This window comes from Pleurodeles waltl, chromosome 6, assembly GCF_031143425.1.
Source record: "Pleurodeles waltl isolate 20211129_DDA chromosome 6, aPleWal1.hap1.20221129, whole genome shotgun sequence".
NCBI classification, from domain to species: Eukaryota; Metazoa; Chordata; class Amphibia; order Caudata; family Salamandridae; genus Pleurodeles; species Pleurodeles waltl.
The window spans coordinates 670,518,338-670,537,851 of NC_090445.1; the positions used below are offsets into that span (position 1 = coordinate 670,518,338).

The 19,514-nt window shown below is 42.1% G+C and overlaps 1 protein-coding gene across 2 annotated transcripts in view; it reads right to left on the reverse strand.

Annotated features, from left to right (window-relative positions):
- The window catches only part of LOC138300136 (zinc finger protein 620-like), an 86,244-nt gene that overhangs the window by 31,346 nt on the left and 35,384 nt on the right, over positions 1 to 19,514 (reverse strand). For both annotated transcript variants that reach the window (XM_069239071.1, XM_069239070.1), the window contains exons 4-6: positions 17,697 to 17,810; positions 4,278 to 4,394; positions 3,622 to 3,732 (exon numbers count right to left, since the gene is read on the reverse strand). In XM_069239071.1, coding sequence (XP_069095172.1) covers positions 3,622 to 3,732; positions 4,278 to 4,394; positions 17,697 to 17,810 — 342 coding nt within the window. The remainder of the gene's footprint in view (positions 1 to 3,621; positions 3,733 to 4,277; positions 4,395 to 17,696; positions 17,811 to 19,514) is intronic.

The following is a 19,514-nucleotide window of genomic DNA, read 5'->3' on the forward strand; positions in this document are numbered from 1 at the left end:
GGCACAGCTCCCAGAGAGAAACAGCTGGAGGGAAGCTTCAGCACGAGACTAAGGTTGAAACACTAGAGCGCTGACCTCACAAAGATGTACGGCTATCATATTGAGTGGCAGTTAAACCTGAAGAAGCTAGTTCTAAGAAAAGCCTCTGCAAGAGTCACCGGGAATGAAGACGCCGCTACAACCAACGTGGGTTCAGGGAAAAGGGGAATTGTTTTTGCTGGCAGAAGAACTTAACAACAGTGGCAATAGTTTTCCTGACAACAATGCTGGACCAGGGAAAACGTGCAATTTTGTGTCCTCCTAAAGATGGACAACATCTCAGCAGTGCAGTATATCAGTCACCAAGGACGATCGACATGGAAAATCCATTCAGACCTGGTCAGGGAATTTTGGACCTTCTGTCTGAACAATAATGTGTCAATCATGGGGGAATATCTTCCTGGCAAAGTCAACAGTGTAATGGACTGGTGCTCAAGGAACTGGAAAGACATGATCATGTGGAAATTGGATCCAGCAATCTTCTAAGCAGTAGAATGCATGTGGTCATGATTAGATCACCAAATAAAAATGTACTTTAGCTTGAAACCAGACCCGCATCCAGCAGCACTGGATGCCTTCCTACAGAGTTGGATTCAGGAGCAGGTTATGCCTTTCCCCCGTTTGCAATGATCATACGTTTGTCGGCACAAATGCAGAGGCAGGAAACAGCCCTAACGCTGATCACACCAATATAAAGACCGCAAGTTTGGTTCCCAGTTCTGATGGAACTTTCTTGGGATTTTCCAATCCATTTACCTTGGTCACAGCACCTTCTCCGAGATCCTCTTGGCATCCCTCACCTCCTCGTGCTAGAAGGGAAGCTACCGCTCATGACATGGAGGATTACATTGAAATATGGAGAGTCCCAGGATCTTTGCAGAAATTTAAATGACTACTGGCTAAGGCATAGGCAGATGGCACAATCAAATGCATCAGCATGGACGAGATGGATATATTGAGGTCTGCAAAAGGGTGTGGACCCCATGGGGTTCAATGTTGTCCAAACTCTGAATTTCTTATCTTCCTTAGCGGCAGATGGCATAGCCTACATGTCAATTAACACATTTAGATCATCTTCCATTCGATGGATCTCCGGTTCAGGAACACCCTTTGGTAAGTAAACTGATGAGGGACATTCCATTGTCTTTGCCTTTAGGAACCAAGGTATTCATCCCCCTGGGATGTTAACAGGGTTCTTTTCTTTTTCTTTCATGGCAAAATAATGCATATTTTTCCAGGAAAGAATTATCAGGTAAAATCGCCATGCTATTATGTTTGGTTTCATGTCAAAGGGAAACCGACGTCCGAGCTTTGGATATGTCGGGTAGAATATTTACCTCATATTAACCCTTGCAGTGGGCGAAATGCAGCTCCACAGTAGTTTCAAACCCAGCCTTTGATAAAACGCCCACATTTGATATAGTAAGGTGCCTTAAGGCCTATAAAAACATGATAGAGGAGGTGCACCCCATAGGAGAGTGGCAACTGCTCATTTCTTTTCGAAAGCCCTTCAAGGCAGTATCCTTTACAACCATACCCAGGTAGGTTCACTGAACAATGCAGGAGACACATATCTTAATGTTTTGGTTCACACTCTGTTTGCGGGGCTGTGGCTTCCAAAGCCTTCTCACTGGGGGCCGAGACTAGAAGACATAATTAATACCACAGACTGGTCCTGAGACGCTAGTTTAAGAGGTGTTATTTTAAGCCAGTCATAAATATTGTATCCTTGATGGTGGATAAGCTTGGAGAGAGCATACTCCTCGCCTCCGTTACTTTACATAAGCTAGGAAATTTTACATTGATTGTTATATTTACCAAATAATTTATGTAATCCACTATCCATGTCTGTGTTATTTAACAGTGTATGGATTATGTCTCAATTTTCGATATGCTGCCCATCTGTAAAACTACTTTGGTATATTACACTATTTAGTTCTAAAAACTAACCAACTCACATATGCCTTTAGCTGTTAAGTTGACCAACAGGAGAGAGCACAAGCAAGTTATAACAAGGAAGACGCTAAGCTTGTTTTTCTTTTGCTACACATGCTAAATCCATTGGGCAGTTAGGGTTTCTGCTTGAGTCAATGGAGCAGCGCAGTGCCATCTGCCCCCCCACCCCATTGTGCTACTTGCAGCTTTGATGACTGTTAGGAAGAGCAGGTGTTTGGGTTATGAGCCAAACTGTGTTGAACTCCAGATTGTGGGGTCCTGTACTCCTAGGGAACAGCTCCTATGCTTCTGTCATTTGAAAGTGGGTGCCTGCTGAATAGAAGCTTGACAGATAATGTTTAGTTGCATTAGACTGACCAGCTAATGACAGTGCAAATATGAAGCACTATTACTGGGCCTTGGTTTTCTTTAAACACTTTACAAACCACAGCAGACAATACTGGAGGTATCGCAAGCATTCTAATATTCCTGAGCACTCCAGGTCAATATTATAGAGCTTTTTTAAGCCTATGAATATTAATGAACTTGATAGGACAATGATGTGGAGGTACTTCTACCTTATTATTATTCATGTGCTGTCTAGACCAATAATGTTGTGCTATCACTAGTTTACTATGGTTCACAAGCAGGCTATGGATCGCATTACACCAAATCTAAGCTACAGGGAGGCAATTCATTTTCTTCCACAGTAAAAAGAAGACAATGTCACAGAAGACGACTTGGCTCATGTTTCCTCATAATAACCAGTAAGCAGGCGTATAGTAGCACATATAGTCCTCAATGGCAGGCTCTATGGGTACAGCGATACACACCCATTTACAGTTAGAAGTCATTTGATCAATTTCAGAGGGAAGTATAGCTGTATGAGCTGTTGATCACGTACGTATACATCTCAGGAGTAAGTACTGAACTCACTACACTATCTCACAGGCTACTTACAATACTCTCTATTCTATTTTGATTTGTGCAAGTAACACGTTTTTGTAATACATTTTGGAAGGAATAACACTGCACATTGGGACCACCACGGCATTACGTACCTATTAATGAGACAGAAAGCACCTGGGTGCTGCTGCAGGAGCAGAAATCCATATTTTATTCCCCAGGGGGACTGGTGGTCTGCCTTAATATCGAACAATGACACCAGGTCTAAACTCAGATCACCTCTTCCTTGTGCTCTGTTATTATCTGCTCCTGACAGGTGACAGCTAAAGACATTTTGTCTGAGGAAAAACCAGTACAGCCCTTTAATACACATCACTGACACTTTCTAATGTAGGGAAAATGCTCATTTACTATGAGGGATAATTGACGCAGCTCCTCTTATTGATTTATTGATTTTAATTTCTAAATTGATGCATCTTAGCTGCGGTTTCTCTTGCAACTACCAATGTAATTAGCATGTGACAGACTGGGACTATTCAACAGAAAAAAAACAAAAAAATCATAGGGCCATAGAGAAGCAGTTTTGCACTGTGGAGATTCATAACACAAATGCGCCTATTGATCACCTCAGATATAATGAGTAACAGGAGCACAGAGGGAAACTCGTGTTCAGCTTACTCGCCTTATATCAGAGGGCAGTGACTGCATGTTATGTTAATCATTTAGACATTGTATACTCACTTGTGGTTTGGGTGAGGGTGCCTCTTCGCTCAGAGTTGGACTGGTTTATACAATACATTTCTTGATCTTCTTTAACGGTGCATGAAAGAACTGACTTCATATCCTCCTGTCCTGTTATAAAAATATGTAAAATATCGGATCCTCAGAAACGTTTCTTTTCTGCAACAGTTCATATGAAGGTATCAATCTTAAAACTGAGGCATATGTATGATGGTGACAAAGAATCAGGAAGCTGCAGGATGACGCTGCATGCACTGTTACCCTTACATCTCCACCTTTGCTCCTTCCCTAAGTGTCTGGACAAAAAAGACAGAGTAATTTGAAAAATATCATATTCTACCAATGTGCCTGCAGTGAACAGTATAAGTGATCTGCAGGCGTGAATCACAGTGGGTCATCTAATTCTATCAACTCTTCAATGTCTATTAATGGACATGAAAAATAGTGAGGACAAACACGTTATTTACAGTTAAAAAATTAATAAAAATGTGTTTCTGCTGGCTATTCGACAAAGGCATTCGTAATAAGTATTGTTATTGGCATTGAAACCATTGACTTGCCTCCTATGCACGTGAAGAAAAAGTGCCCCCATATTTTGAGATATCTGCGCCTTGTGCATTACAACAGTATGCAACCTATGGTCCTTTGTACCTTACCAAAACTCGGGCAAGGGCTGATGTTCGCTGTTTCTTCTGCAACATAAGGATCCACCAAGCCGAACTCCAACTCTTGTTCCATCTTCAAGCTATTGTCAGGATTCAGTACTTGATATCCTAGTACACAAAAAATGTGTTTATAGTCACAGTACCATGTAATGTGGCAAACCTATGTCTCTAAGGGGATGAGTGGACAGGAGATATAGAGGAATCTCAACAGGGTCCACAGAGGGGCTACAACTGGCTCAGGGAGTGCTTGTTAAGTGATTGCCTTCAAAGGCTCATCCATGTCCTAGGGTCTTTTCCTTAGCCCTGACACTGGTTATGAGCTCTAGGAGCCTTTGAGAACACAAAGCTGCCCACACTCATCCCCCTGTAGGTTTGACCAGAATTCAATCATGGGTGCACTTGTGGTGTCCTCTCCTGTCTGGTGGGTAGTGCCCCAAAATCAAGTAGGCCAGTTGAGTGAGGGTGCATCCCGTGCGGAAACCAGTGCCAAGGCTTAGAGTGCATCTCCAGTCAGACAAAAATAAAAGTGACAAAATTTATGTGTCCAGAGATTGTGTTGGTGCAACAAACTATAGACTTTCTTTTCAGTGATTACAAAGTGTCCCCGTGTTGGAAGAGCAACCACACAAAATGCCCTTTAAATCCAGGGAACACGCAAGAGGTCACTGTTAAGCCCTTGTGAGCAAAACAAAGGAACATAATAAGAGTATTCAAGATCTGTTCCTTTTTTATCCTTATTTCCTTACACGATCTAACCAATACGTGTTTCGTCTGGCACAATCACCTAGACTTCCTCAAGGGTTGGTAATCAAGATTCTTACACAACTCATTAATATCACCAATGTAACCACAATCACAATGGAACTAAAAGGATTAAGGTCCGCCTTGTAAGGGTAGTCCTATAATGTCAAAACGGTGTTAAACCAGACATAGTGGTGGCTGAAATTCAAGGTACCAACAATTTCATCAAGCTATTGGTTGCCACATCTCTGTACGGAATTTGACATGGTTCTGCTTTTTCAGTGGAGGCATTTCTAATACAGGCAACTAGGCCTAGCACATATATTAAGATAAACCATATAGTTGGTCTCAGGCCCTGTATTCTAACAGGCAGAAATCCAGACACCTAAGATCAGACATCACTCAACATGAAAGCAATGGCAGACAACATGCAATAATCTTCAAAATCACAACTGGACATGTATAAAAACTGGGTAATCAGGGAGAATAATGCTAGTCGAGCTGACCAACCTCCAAGACCTTTAGACTTCATTAAGATATGGTTATTTTCAGGGGAATTTCTACATGAGAAGGACCATTTGGGAAAAATACACTGACTCTGAAGACAAGCTGATAAAAAGAAAAGATATAGAAACAGTCACAATAAAGAAAACTTAGTATCAAGCGATTAGTTAAGACAGAGAGAGCAATAAAGAATAAATAAATGGAATACAAAATTAGCAGCATGGGAAATAATTACACATTGGCAGATTACTTCCTCATTTTGCCAACTTCCTCAACTCCTCCTATTTCAGAGGTGGGTATAGAATAGTGTAACTTGCCCCACCCAGTCTTAGTCCCATTCTACTCAGTTCTCAACTTGCATAGCTGATTCAGTTGGCATTCGGCTACTTAACCTCTCTGAACTGAGGCAACTGAATTTACTGCTTGATTCAAAAACAGGAGGAAGGAGTTTACAAGTAATGAGGGCAAGGCTGTTGCCTTTGTTCTTAGAACCAGGTGGTAGCCCCACATCTGCCCTCGATTATGAGAATCCCACTTGACCCAGGCCTCAAGACTCAGAGCCTCATTATGAGTGTGTCCGTCTTACGACTGCCACACTCGCTGTGGCGGTCTAGACTGCCGCCTATGTGGCAGTCTGACCGCCAGGGGAACACCATCTCCACCAGGATCTTGGATTCCGGCGGTGGCGGAGATCCTAATCTGCCAGGGCAGTGCTGCAATCAGCACTGCCCTGTGGATTCGCCAGCCTTTTCATGGCGGCAACACCACCATGAAAAGGCTGGCGGAGAACAGGTGCAGGGGGCCACCACCCTCGACAATGTTCACTGTCTGCTTTGCTGGTGCAACCTGCTGGTTACAGCATTGCCGCCGGCTCGATTACGAGGCAGAGACAACGCTGTAGCCTGTTTCCCGCTAGGCCAGCGGGCAGAAACTCAGATTTCTGCCCGCTGACCTAACGGGAAACTCATAATGACTTCGGCGGGGCCACCCTGTCAGGAGTTTAGTGGACAGGCTTTTCCATCCGGCAGTCTCGAAATGAGGCCCTCAGTGTTGCTGCCTATGGAACCCAAGGTGGCAGCCCAAAAACACCCGCTATCCCTCCATGACTCATAGAAGCATGCTCCCCTAACCTGAGTTCCCCCAAACAAATCTTTGTGTAATTTTACTGATGTTTGGTTCAACATACACAAGAAACATGAGTACGCGTTGAAGCGCAGTGACATGAAGGGAAATGCTACGTAGGTCTTTGTGGTCTAGAAGAACACACCAAGTACACTCCCTTTGTTAGGAGTGAGGTCTGTAATCTCGCAGGACTGATAAATATTGATAGTGGTGGCAGCAGAAAATCATATTATTAGATGCAGGCCTTTTTCCTGTTGCATGTGCATGGTTAGTTGATGTACTGGCATCTCCCTCTAAAGGAATGGTTGTGCCAGTCCCTTCTCCCAGGCCCATCACTTCATCCTTGTGAGGATTGGATGGTGCCCATATGTTTGCTCTGTGACTGCATGGAGGAATGAGGAGAGAGGGAAAGAGCAAAAGAGAGATGCTATTCAAACCCAGAGATGGGCAGGAGCTGAAGGGATCTGCTATGACATTTGTTAGGTGACACATGGCAAATCACCCTTGTACGGATGCCATCCCAAAGTGAGTGAAAAAGGTTAGTTAGTGCACTACTCCATTCTTCCGGGAAATGGGGGCAGCCTGAGGCCTTGTATATAGCTAAGACATTCCTTAACTCTAAATTATGTATATGTTTGCCTGGATTCCATTATATCCATAGGCAAACTCAGGGATAGGTTCCTATAACGACTCAGTAGTCTCACTGTCCCCAATCCATTACCTAATTTTTACTTAGTATGTTCCATCATGAGCCAGAAGCCTCATAGATGAATGCAAGGACGAGTGTTGTTACAAAAAATGAGTGTATATACTATCTGATGTGTCTGTATATATGACAGCTGAGCCTGAATCCTGGTTGATGGACTGGCCTAGGTTCAAGAGGTACGCTTCTCTGCATGTCTGTGTCTGCATATACACACAGTGCCAGAGTGGCGCACCATGAAAGACCAGAGGTATGTAGACTACCAAGGATAAGAATATTTTTTTAATTATAGGAATTAACTCACTTTGCGATGGACAGCACTCTTGAGAATCACCTTATCCATGTCTGATACAAAATTGAACGCTATGAAATATGAACAGACCTAAGTAAACTAATTTCTTTTGATATAATTTGCAATATCATTCATTACTTGATATAAATATCTTTTTATTCACTTTCAGGACATAAATGTGCTGATAATTTGGCATTCATTTTGCTTTACCTAAAAATGCCTCACAGCAAGATATTGACGTACTTGATATAAACATTTGCCTTTTGTATGGTTAGCTTAACTTCATTGAATAAATAAAAGGAATCCCTCTTATCAATCTTTTTGCAGCATAGGTTAAAAGAAATGTTGGGCAAGCCCCTTTTTCCTTTCTATTGCTGAGAGTAAGAGGGCAGAACAGATGTTTGATTGGTTAAGTGCCTGCTTGTTACTGACCATGCCAGTCAGTAGAAGAAAATTATGATGAGAAAAATGTTTTTTCGTGATAATCCACTATTTGGGTATGACTGGCAGTGCAGGACTCCAAAATCTGTGGCCATGTAAATCTGGCCACAGAAGATATTCAGTCCTTTACGGGGAACATATGAAAGCAAGAAAGGACATCCGGTGACCCGTCAGCTGATAGTCCAGTGACAAGTCATGTCACTGTGGGCAGTTTCCCTTGCCACCCATATCAGCTACGGCTACAGATGGTTTGGAGAGAAAAACATGGACTTGCCAGGCTTCAAGCATGACAGTAAGTAAGCAACAAATGGTTACTCACTAATTACGGCTACCGGTCCACATGTTTGAGAAAGGGTTAAGTTGAGCTCAACTCCATTTGTCATGGGGATGGGTGCTGCCTGAGACCTGAGACCTTGACACATACATATAACCTTACTTTATTCATTCACACAACATTACTTCGATCATCAAGGATCATAAAAGTACAAATACAGAACATACTAAAAGGGCAACTTATCAATAACCATTGATATCATACAGATTGGAAATCACAAATATGCAAATATTATACCCTCGGGACCAAACGAATTCGTGCAAATTGTCTGCGGATTCCCATTCCACTCGCCACATGATAGCTGCACCAATATAATTTTACAATGATTGCACTTAAAACACATGAAGCCACTTTGGCACGGTTATGAGAGCTTTACAGGCCACCCATCAACGAGACCTGTGTACTCCATTCTTTAGTGCATACGAAGTGCCATACTGATTCCTCGTATGGCTGGACACAAACCAGAGTAAATGAAACACTACAGTGCAAATTCTTCAAACACCCACATATAAATCCAAGAATTTGAGATATTTTAAACCCCACTGAGTGTGCACGATAGCACAGGGCCACTGAACATTAAAGTGCAGTTTGTCCGTATGGGCCCGTAATCTAGTAAAAGTGCCAGTGCATGGCAGTAGGAAGAAAACACAGATACAAATGTATACAAAATTAAAACCAATGATAAAAGCCCAGACCCTCAAGCCTAGGTTTGGTACCTCAGAATAGAGTTCATCCATGCCCTCCCATATGACTATCCTGGCAAGTCCTTTTTGTATGCTCAAATAAATTTGGGAAACCAGACCCAGGTAGATTCTTCTCACACCAACATGTGGTTCGAGAGCTATTTTAGACCCCAATGGATGTGCACAATGGAATAAAACAGCTATGCAGCAAAGTGCAGTTTGTCCATATAGGCCCATCGCCAAGAAAATGTTGCCATGACATTAATATAGAATAACATATATATACAGGAATTAAGACCAATGGTAAAAGTACAGACCCTCAGGCATAGTTACTTCAAAAAAATTCACTCATACCCTCTCACATGGCTATCCTGGCAGGTGCTTTTCATATGCTTGGATACACTTGGACCACCAGATCCAGGCAGCCAAGGGGTATCTCACTACAGTAAGTAGCCCCAGCCTGGAGCAGTCAGTCCTTAAAATCCCTAGTGCCTCTAGATACTTTCTGGTCCCCAGAATCCTGCACAGGGGCAATAGCCATTTTTTTCTTAGAAGACCATATGCGGGCACAAAAATAGAATATGTGATATAGTCTCTGATGGATCCATGCATGTTGGGCATGCATCACTCCTGCATTGTACATTAGCCCAGTTGGCGCAGAAAGCTCTAATAGGGAGAGTCTGAAACCTGAATTGTAAGAACAATTTCCAATCTAGAAGAGGGGGTAATCTCACCAATCGACATTTTACATCTAGGCAGCATTTCAAAATTCAAAATTCCATGGCCAAGATGCCCCTGCTATACTGCGAATTATTTCTACAGATACATGCTCCCAGTAGGCCGATATAATGGCCATTCTAGAGATAGAATTAGAGTCCTCCGGCTTTGCCCAAAACGTCTTCAACCCCATGTTCCTAAGGATAGCTCTGACATGCATAAAGCATGGTATTTCCTGGGCACTAGATAAGGCCAAGAGATCCCTTAAGGGTTTTCTATATGCTCCTAATGCAGCCGAAGTATATATTCTAAGCCAGTTAAACAGGAGCCTGAGCTCAGCTTTCCAGGAGATTTTACTAAATGCCAGATCGCGAGCCAATGGAGTCAAAGGTGTGTTCTGTGGAAGGGCAAAAAGGGACCTCATAAATCTATTTTCTGTCACTATAGGAAAGTTGATCTCGGCACCGTACAAGACAGCCCCCAGTGCCTGCTCACTGTTGATCTCAATCGCTTGAGCAGCTCTCCTTGTACGGGTTTTGCTAAAAAAAAATTAACAGTCTTGATGAGTAATGTATCAGAGCGCAATCCGATTTTTGTACCTGCATGGACCAGTCAACTTATCCTTCGATAATTGAAATTGAAAGCCCGCTCTATTGGGTCTGCAATAACATGCTGCCTGCATTTATACTTTTTGCTTCTTGCCGTGTGTAATATAATTCATTCCATTTTAGAACTGTTGAGTTCAAGCCCACACGCTTTGCAAACAATATTAAAATAATTCAGGAGCTGCTGAAGGCATTTGAGTGATTTAGAAATCAGGAGATTGTCATATGCAAACAGAAAAGCGGGCACTCTATTGTTTAACACTTTAGGTGAATCGCATTCATCCCTATCCAGCCAATTCACTACATGGTTTATGTAAAGTGAGAACAGAGAGGGGGCTAGGACACAACCCTATCTCACCCCCTCGACTGGCTGGATACTTATGGGTGTGGTGAGTTGCCCCTGCTCTCCCCACTGGACACTTTGCATAATTATTTTTGTGCAGCCACACCAGAATTGCCAATAAATTGGGCGGAATACCCATCTTGTCTAGTGTTGACCACAGAGTGGCCCTAGGGACTGAGTCGAAAGCTGCACGCAAGTCAACAAGGGTGACAAAAAATTGGCTCCTGTTGACTGGTACAACCTTCCAAAAGGCACAGTTAAAATGAAAAATCTGGTCAACTGTGCTGGTACCACTTCTGAACCCCACCTGGAATTCAGATAATACACAATTCTCCCCAGTCCAATCTAGGAGGTGTGCTAAGACTTGCTTACAAAAGATCTTCTGTGAAGCATCAATTAAGCTTATCAGTCGATGATTGATAGGGACACTGTGCTGGCCCTTTATATAGATTGGGATGATCTTTGCAGTGAGCCAAATAATGGGGATCTGCATGCCCTAGCATTTGAGAAATGGCCCCAAACTTCCAGATGTGATCTAAAAAGCTTGTTTGCAATCTGATCGACGCCTGGTGCTTTTGGTGATAAACTAGACCTAATTGCCTCTGCTGTCTCTCTGTGCTCAAGCACAAGTATTTTGATTCTTTAATTTGGATGCCAGCAGGGGGTCAATGCCCACTCATGTTGTATCATCACTGCAAGAATACTTATTACGAAAGTGAGATACCCAACCCTGGGGTTGCACAAAATAATTTACTGTCTTCTTACCACCATTGTCTCTCAATGACACAGCAGCCCAAAACCTTAGATTATCCTATGCCGTCATAGCATGGGACAACTCATCCCAAAGTGCATTTTTCCAATCCCTCTTGGCAATTTCGAATTCTTTTCAATAAACTGCCCTGCACAGCGCCAGGTGGGACCTATTCTTAGCCGTGGCTGCTATCAATAGTTGCGCTTTGGCCAACCTACAGGCTTTGGTGTACCAAGAACCTTCCTTCTGGCTCATATGAGCATGCTTGGGCCCTCATTATGACCCTGGTGGTCTAAAGACCACCAGGTTCACGACGCAGTCGGAAGGCCGCCAAAGTATCACACAGCCACTTTTTGGCCATCCGATGGTCTGGCGGTGCCAGCAGTCCCAATTCACCAGGGCAGCGCCCTGGGGATTACAACCCCTCTCTCTGCCGGCATGGGCAGTGCGGGGGCCCCCCTGGGCAGCCCCGTCACACAAATCACTGCCTGTACTGCAGACAGTGATTTGTGTGACGTGTGCTGGTGCACCTGATGAACAACAGCATTGCTGCAGGCTCTATTATGAGCCAGCGTCAATGTTGTTGTGTGTTTCCCGTTGGGCCAGCGGGCAGAAACTGTGTTTCTGACCCAGCAGGAAACTCATAATAGGGCTGGCAGGAAGGAGACCGCACTGACGGTCCCCTGACCACAGGAATTTGGCGGGCAGTCTTTTCCGTCTGCCAAACTCATATTTAGGGCCTTGGTGTCTTGCGCCAAAAAAAACTTATATTAGTGAAGAGTGCCTCATGAGTCCTTGTCAAAAACAAACCTCTCTCTTCAGGGGCCAGGCTATCTACCAGCTCAATCTACACCTTGCTTTTATTCACCACTGGCTCTGAAGCTTCCAGGTGCGTTTCAACCCATCCCCATCTAGTAGCTTTTCCGTTGTTTGAGAGTACTACGTCCCCGACTTGCATACAACCTTGAGTTGGCGTGACATTTGCGGGAGTACCCAAAAACAACAGGTTATGGGCATTTTAATCGCTGTCCACCCTTCCAATAACCACCATATCCTGGACAAATGGCCAGTCCTTCAAACTGATTAAAAAGTAGTCAATTTGAATGGTGTGTCCTGGCCTACTGAATGTGCATCTGCCATCAGTGTCAGATATAGTTCACCCGTTTGCTGCTCTAAGATCAAAATTTAAAGTTAGTGCAAGTAACTGTGCAGCCTTCAGACACAATGTCACAGTAGGGAGATCTATAGAAGGGATTCTCCATTTTGCATCCTGTTCTGCCAACAGGTTTAGGTCAGATGACCCAAGAGGTTCAAAGGTGGAGTTTAAACCGCCAACAACTATAACCTCCCCTTTACCCTTATATTCTGAAGGGAAATTCTCTAGAGTGCTTATGGCTTTGGTTTCCTCTTTCGCCCATCTACTCGATTGTACACAATAAACACCGCCAGCGACTTATCACTGTGAATGTTCACCCTTACACCCAACACGTCCAGAGAAATAGCTGGTAGGACTCTTATTGAGCATTGTAGGTCATTCCAAACTCATATTGCCAGACCCCCTGATGGTCTACCGCTAGATGACTGTGCTGCATGGGAACAGAATGAAGTACACCCATTCCTATTGACCGATGCAATACTCTGTCTCCTGAAGGAGACAAATATCATGTTTGCCTATGAACTGCCCCCAGTCTGTGTCCCCCAGCTTGGCCCTTATCCCGGCCACATTCCATGACTGAATTTGAACAGGTTTGTTGGTATGCTCCAGAGGTACTACCTGGCTGCAAGGAATGCAATTCCGCGCCGGGGTACAAGATCTATTTGGCCTTTCGGAGTTTGTCAGTGGCTGACCCCATCCCCCCCACTAGCCACGAAGGAGTTAAGTACTATTCACTTCTACTCAGAAGGTATAGGCTTAACTGGATTTCAGAGTACTCTTAAGGCTTTAGTGGGATTCCTTGCCCCATACTAACATTCTAGATTTTCTGAGACTTACCTATGTATAAGTCTGATTTCTGCTGGAAGGGATAAATAAACTCACAGAGGACACAAGTAGAGTGTAGGTACCCAAACCTAGAGTGCTTCATATAACATCTTGGACACTGTCCCATTTGCAAAGTGCTTGAGAGCCACAACAGCCTAGATGAATGTGAGCATGAGCATTGTTACCCCATGTTAGTGTTAATGTATGATGTTTTGCCAGGCTAGCCAGATGCCAAACCATGTACCACCAAGATGGACATGTTGCATTCTCTGTTTCAGGGTGTACGATTGGCTAAAGAGAAGAAAATTACTCCCAACCAGCAGGGTAAGTCTTTTTTAACCTGCTAAGTTATTACTGAGTTCCTGAACAGAACAGATGGAGACCTTCTAGTAAAAAGGTTACTGTACATGTACTTTATATAGCATTGATTACTCCTATGCATGGTGCTAAAGTGTTTGTCTGCACTGGTAGCACACTACACAGTGTAGGGTGTGTGATTAGAAGGGTGTTAGTTTTTTTGTCTATATGCAAAGTGTTTTCATGTCACAAGTGATGACCACCGAGGAGCAGTTATCGTGTTATTGGATGCAACGCTTAGTGGTGTGATGGATGAGGAAGTGTGAGAGGTAAACGCACAGTTTATGGTTATTGTTAGCAGTATTCTGATAGTTCTGTATGACTTTCACAGTCCACTAAGATGGTAAAGGCCTGTGTAATCTATTGTGAGATTCATGGTCCAGAACAAGCATAGGTGTGAGAGGGAGATGGTCAGTGACAGTCATCTGGTATATGACTGTTCTTATAAGATAAACAATAGGAGAGGGAGCAGGGAGATTACTGGTCCAGTGTACAGTCTCCCAAATATAACCTATAACAATTATAAAGTACACTGTTCCAAAAGAAAAGACACTAATGGTACACAGGGCAACTTCTAGCCAGGAGCTAGAGCGCCCTCACACACCCAAAAGGACAATGTTCTTATAAGATGTAAAAAAGGAGAGGTAGTATATAGTTAGCTGTGACCAGCAGTGGTGGACTACATTAAGAGTTTTCAGGTATCCAGCAGTATGTAGCAGATCTCTTCAGCCATTCCACACTTGTCCAGTTGATGATAAGAGGTTAGTTCTTGAGTACTGGTAAAGGTACTGGAAGATAAACAAGTAGCAGTTCTATCTTATGCATGTATTGGAAGGCCATGTGGTATAAGTGAATTATATGCAGCCTATCCTAAATTAAAAAACAACTGCAGGACTGCGGAGTGTTAAAGCATTACTCAGGATGAAAAGGCAATAGTTAGCCAGGAGTGGCTAATATCACTTCTGGAAGGGTGAGAGACATATAAAGGGACTGGGATTCATTACAGAAGGCCACCAACATACACATAGTTGTCCCTTGGTCTCCCCCAGTCCTGGTCACCAGACTCAGGGAATCTAGCTTTCTCCTGTACAGTTCACTGCGGATTACTAGAAATCCTGTTAGTGCCTCATGGGATGGTCAGTTACATTCAGCTACGGGGAAGGGCAAGGGCCTCCCCCTCGTATTCATTATATCATATCATCAATTCCAATGTATTCCAATATAATTGACTTTGTAAAAGTTTGAAAAGATCCAGTCAAAATAAAAATGTCAAATCAAGACTCAAAAACTAAATAGATTCATCATCAGCTAAGTGAAACACATAACTAACATCAATTCCTAGCATTTAAGTTCACCCGTAGGTTTTTGTCAAAGTGAATGTATCTATTTATAGCTGCATGGGCAAGTACCTCCTCTACACTTGCAAAAAACAAAACTTTAAAGCACTGACTTACCCCAACTTAATACTAAACTTATAATAGGCAGGCAGACACTGTAGTGGATCATATTGTTTTAGCACATTTATTTAATTATTTCTTCCAAGATGGCTGCCATGTTTATAGTTAGGAAGATGTTTTAGTTTCACGTTATCAGTGTCATTTCATAAAGGTGTCACTATCAGCATCAAAGATCACTGAGATACGTAGGTATCCACATTATGATATTTCCCTCGTGTGCCAGTAATATAATGTACCTTTTCGAAGAATTGTTTATCTAATTGCTGCCCCAAGCATGCCTTCTTATCTATTGTTTGGGTACATACCTGTGTCAGGGATCCAACCAGATCTGTATAAATGCATCTCACACAGACAAGATAATCAGAGGGATTCCTATCAGATGCCATCAACGCTATCTATGCTACATGTCGCCTTGATGCTGAACCAGTCTTCGTGTCCCCATGGAGTCTGATCTAGAGACCTCATTCCAAGATAACAAGGGTTGGGGGGGGGGGCTCTTCCCATGGTACTAGCAGATTAGGTTTAACACTCCTAACTCTCTTTAAGTTAGAGATTAGGTTCATCATGATATGGTATTAGGGTCTACACCACACCTGCTTTACATTCCACATTATTGCAAGATGGAGGGGGTCTTTGTATTTATGACTCTTGTTCTTACCATTCTGTTCCTTGCATTATTCATTATCCTAATCCTTGTAGCCCATGCAAATTATCGTAGATTGCAGTCTTGTTAATAAAACCTATTGAAAACTCTACTGCATCTCTTTCATTGCATGTGTTTGACTGAGACATTGTTCATGTGAGAAAGGGGTAATCTCCATTTAACCACAACCTCCCTGAGATGTGCACTCTTGAGTCCATGCGTAAAGGCCGCCACAAATCACCTTTTACTGTTTGGGGTTTTGGTGAGGTACTGCTTGTGAGCCTGGAGGGTTAGGACGACAGTTGCGACTTGTAGGAGTGGCCTAGTCACCTACAAACCAAAGTGCTGTCCTCCTTAAACCAGCAGTCTTCCCTAGAGCAAGAGTCAAACTACGACAGCACACGCCACCTTACTTTTTTTTTCAAATTACACTCACCATACGCAGAGAAACACGAAACAACTTGGAAGGCGAGTTTGCAAGCCTACTTAACAAAGCACATGTATTGAATCAAAAATGCTATGAATAAAATCAGTGTACTGAGCTAAAAATATTTTGGGAGATGGTAGGTGAGGGGGTGTAAGTTAAAGAGAGTCTGATAATCCTTAACATACCTAAAGTAGGATGGTTGGAGTGTGCTGGCTAATTCAATATCAACACAACTAATATGGATAAGTGCTATTACCAAGATAATTGCCCTAAAACTATAAAGACAAATATAATTAATATACTTGCGGTTGAGATAATTGTTAAAGAGCGAAAGTACAGTTGTGCAAATGGTCCTGTCCCAATTTTAAATATGGTCTATAAATCTTGCCTGCTATTACAGGCAACATATTTGTGTCCAGTTTTTAATTTCATAAAGAGAATGTACCCTTCCTAACTTCCTTAACACTGCAGGAGTAGGCTAATAAGACCAAATGTTTTAATAAAGTTATTACAGATAACCCTGCAGCTTACAGATACATGTCTGTTTTAATTTAGTTATGTAACATATTTGCTAAATCACTTAGAATCATTTTTAACAGATAAGATTTTGACCTTCTTTGGATTACATTATACAAAGAGCAAAGTTTGCTTGGCCGCTTTTTTGTTGATTTTAAATCGGCATTTTACACATTGGACAGAGATTATAATGTGGAAAACAGTAATTAAATCAGGGTTTATAAAAAGACTGCTTATGCTACTTATTGCCTTGACACTAATACCTGGGTGCATGTTTATGTTGAGAAAGATGGGGAAAGAACACATAAAGATGGTTACCCAAAGCAGGATGAAACAAGGGGGAAACCTTTCCCCCTTCTTGGTTTCGTTGCTCTTAAGTGATCTTCAGAAGTGCCTTCTTAAGGCCAAGGAAGTCCACCACAAAAGATGAGGAGAACAAATAAGTGTATCGTGATATGCTGATTTTGGGATACTCAATTGCAAACCAAATCGATTACAGACGCAATCCGTACTACTACAGTAGTATTTTGTTATAAAGAAATCGGTTATGAACATCGATACAACTCAAACCATGTTTATTGGCAGCATCTTTCTATATCCAACTCTGCACCATTTTGTAAGACAATCTTCAGCACAAATGGTGTTTAACAAGGCTATGGTGAAGATGAACGGTTGTTGCCGTTTTAATAGGCTCTATGAAGGGTGCTCCGTAACTCAATGTTAACAGCATATACACATACATTACATTGTACTGAATGAAAATAGTCCAAGTGCTTCATGATTCCTTTCTCACCTGTCATCGTTTCACCAAGGCTGTCTATTTGATCTGTCTTCGAAGTATCTTTTGAACACTGATTTGTATTTCTGGATTTCCCAAGTGATACATCAGGCTCAACAGTTATAGTTCCTGTTAAATAAAGTCAACATTTATCATTTACAAGTTGACAAAAATGACTTGTGTACTGAAAGGCAATTTTATTAGAGTGCCTTGATAGTTGCAATGGCATTACACTGACAAATATAAAAGTATGCAAGGAATGTCTAAATTGATTCAGAACAGTAACTATTAACTAATTCTTAAGATACATGGGTTCAGCAATAGAACATAAAATCAGACATACCTGGAAAGGCGAAGACCATGACACATATCAGGTGTAATATAATGAGCAAAAGAAAGCGACTTAACATTAATGGCTCAAAAATGTTTTAAAGAAGTATTTCTATGGACACCATATGGGTTGTTTGTGTGAGTGTGCATTTGTGCACTATGTGAATGTGTATAATCTGGCTTTGTCCAGGCCACTTTGCGTTTTAAAACATCCTAAATAAATAATAAACAGGATTATTTATGTATGTATTTATTAGGCATACATTAGAAATTTGATTGTCTGTAGGTGCCATCATGTCAGTCAACTAAAAAACTACCAGATGCAGTCCACAAAGTGTGTAAAAACATTTAAGGGCTTTCCTAAAGCTCAGCAGATAGGTTATTATTTCAATCCTTTCTGGGAATTAATCCAAAACTTAGGTAGCCCCTATGGCAACATGGAAGTGTCCAAAATAAAACTTATTCAGGATAAAGATAAAATAAAAAAAACAGTTTAATAAGTATGAAAAAGACATGGTTGAGAACAAAGAACTGCACTGAGATATCAGAGTCCTTTGGGAGTGTACAGAGATTGAATGCATCTCCACAAGAGCATAGGCTTCCCACAGATTTCCAGTAATCTTGATTAACCTGGAGTGGTGCACTATTGGTCACACGATTTAGTCTCTCTCGTGAATGCAGAGGAGTTTGGGTTTGAAGATTTACTGCCTTCACTGTTCAATATATGGGATTGGTGTGTATGCAGAAGTTATCCATGGCTTTGGTTATGTCCAGTTTGAATTTGGGTTGGGGCGGGTTTTGGGTGTTAATGCCTGTCTACAAATGGGATCTCTACCTGTGTTTTTCTAACCAGAATAACTTTTGCTGTTGTTGAGCTTGCAGGATGACCAGAGGATTGTTATATTGGTCTTAATGTTTAGTTTTGAGGGTGGACGTTCATCATCAATGAGTTTTAGGCAATGTTGATTGGCTCAAGAACATTGTAAGTCGTGGGAAGGTAATGCAGCAATAGCGAGGGAGATTTGTTTCACCTGGTTTGGTTGGAATGCATAATGAGCTTGAGCTTCTTTTAGTTGATTTGGGCTGTCTCATAAATAGAGGAGTACAGTGTGAGGTGTGAAATGGGATGTCACAGTATCTGATCAGTCAAGGGATATGGGAAGATTGCTGGTAATTGAAAGGTAGGACAGCAACAATAATGCTTTGACTTCTAACTTTGGAGTGTATAGGGGCGGTCAGGGTAAAGTTCCAGGCAAGCCAGGAGATGTATGGAAAGGCTTCCTTTATGGAGTTGATAGAGGACTCACCTAAGAGACTGACATTAATAAGACGTTGCTGGTATTGACAGTGGGGGCTGCAGCAGTAAAACCATAGAATCTGTTAATCTGTTAAATGAGGTGAAAGGGAGGGAGTATGATGTGTATGCAATACACCAGACTAAGCAATGTTTATGATTTTAACTTCAAAACAATACACAAGAATACAAAAACAAGTATACACCAT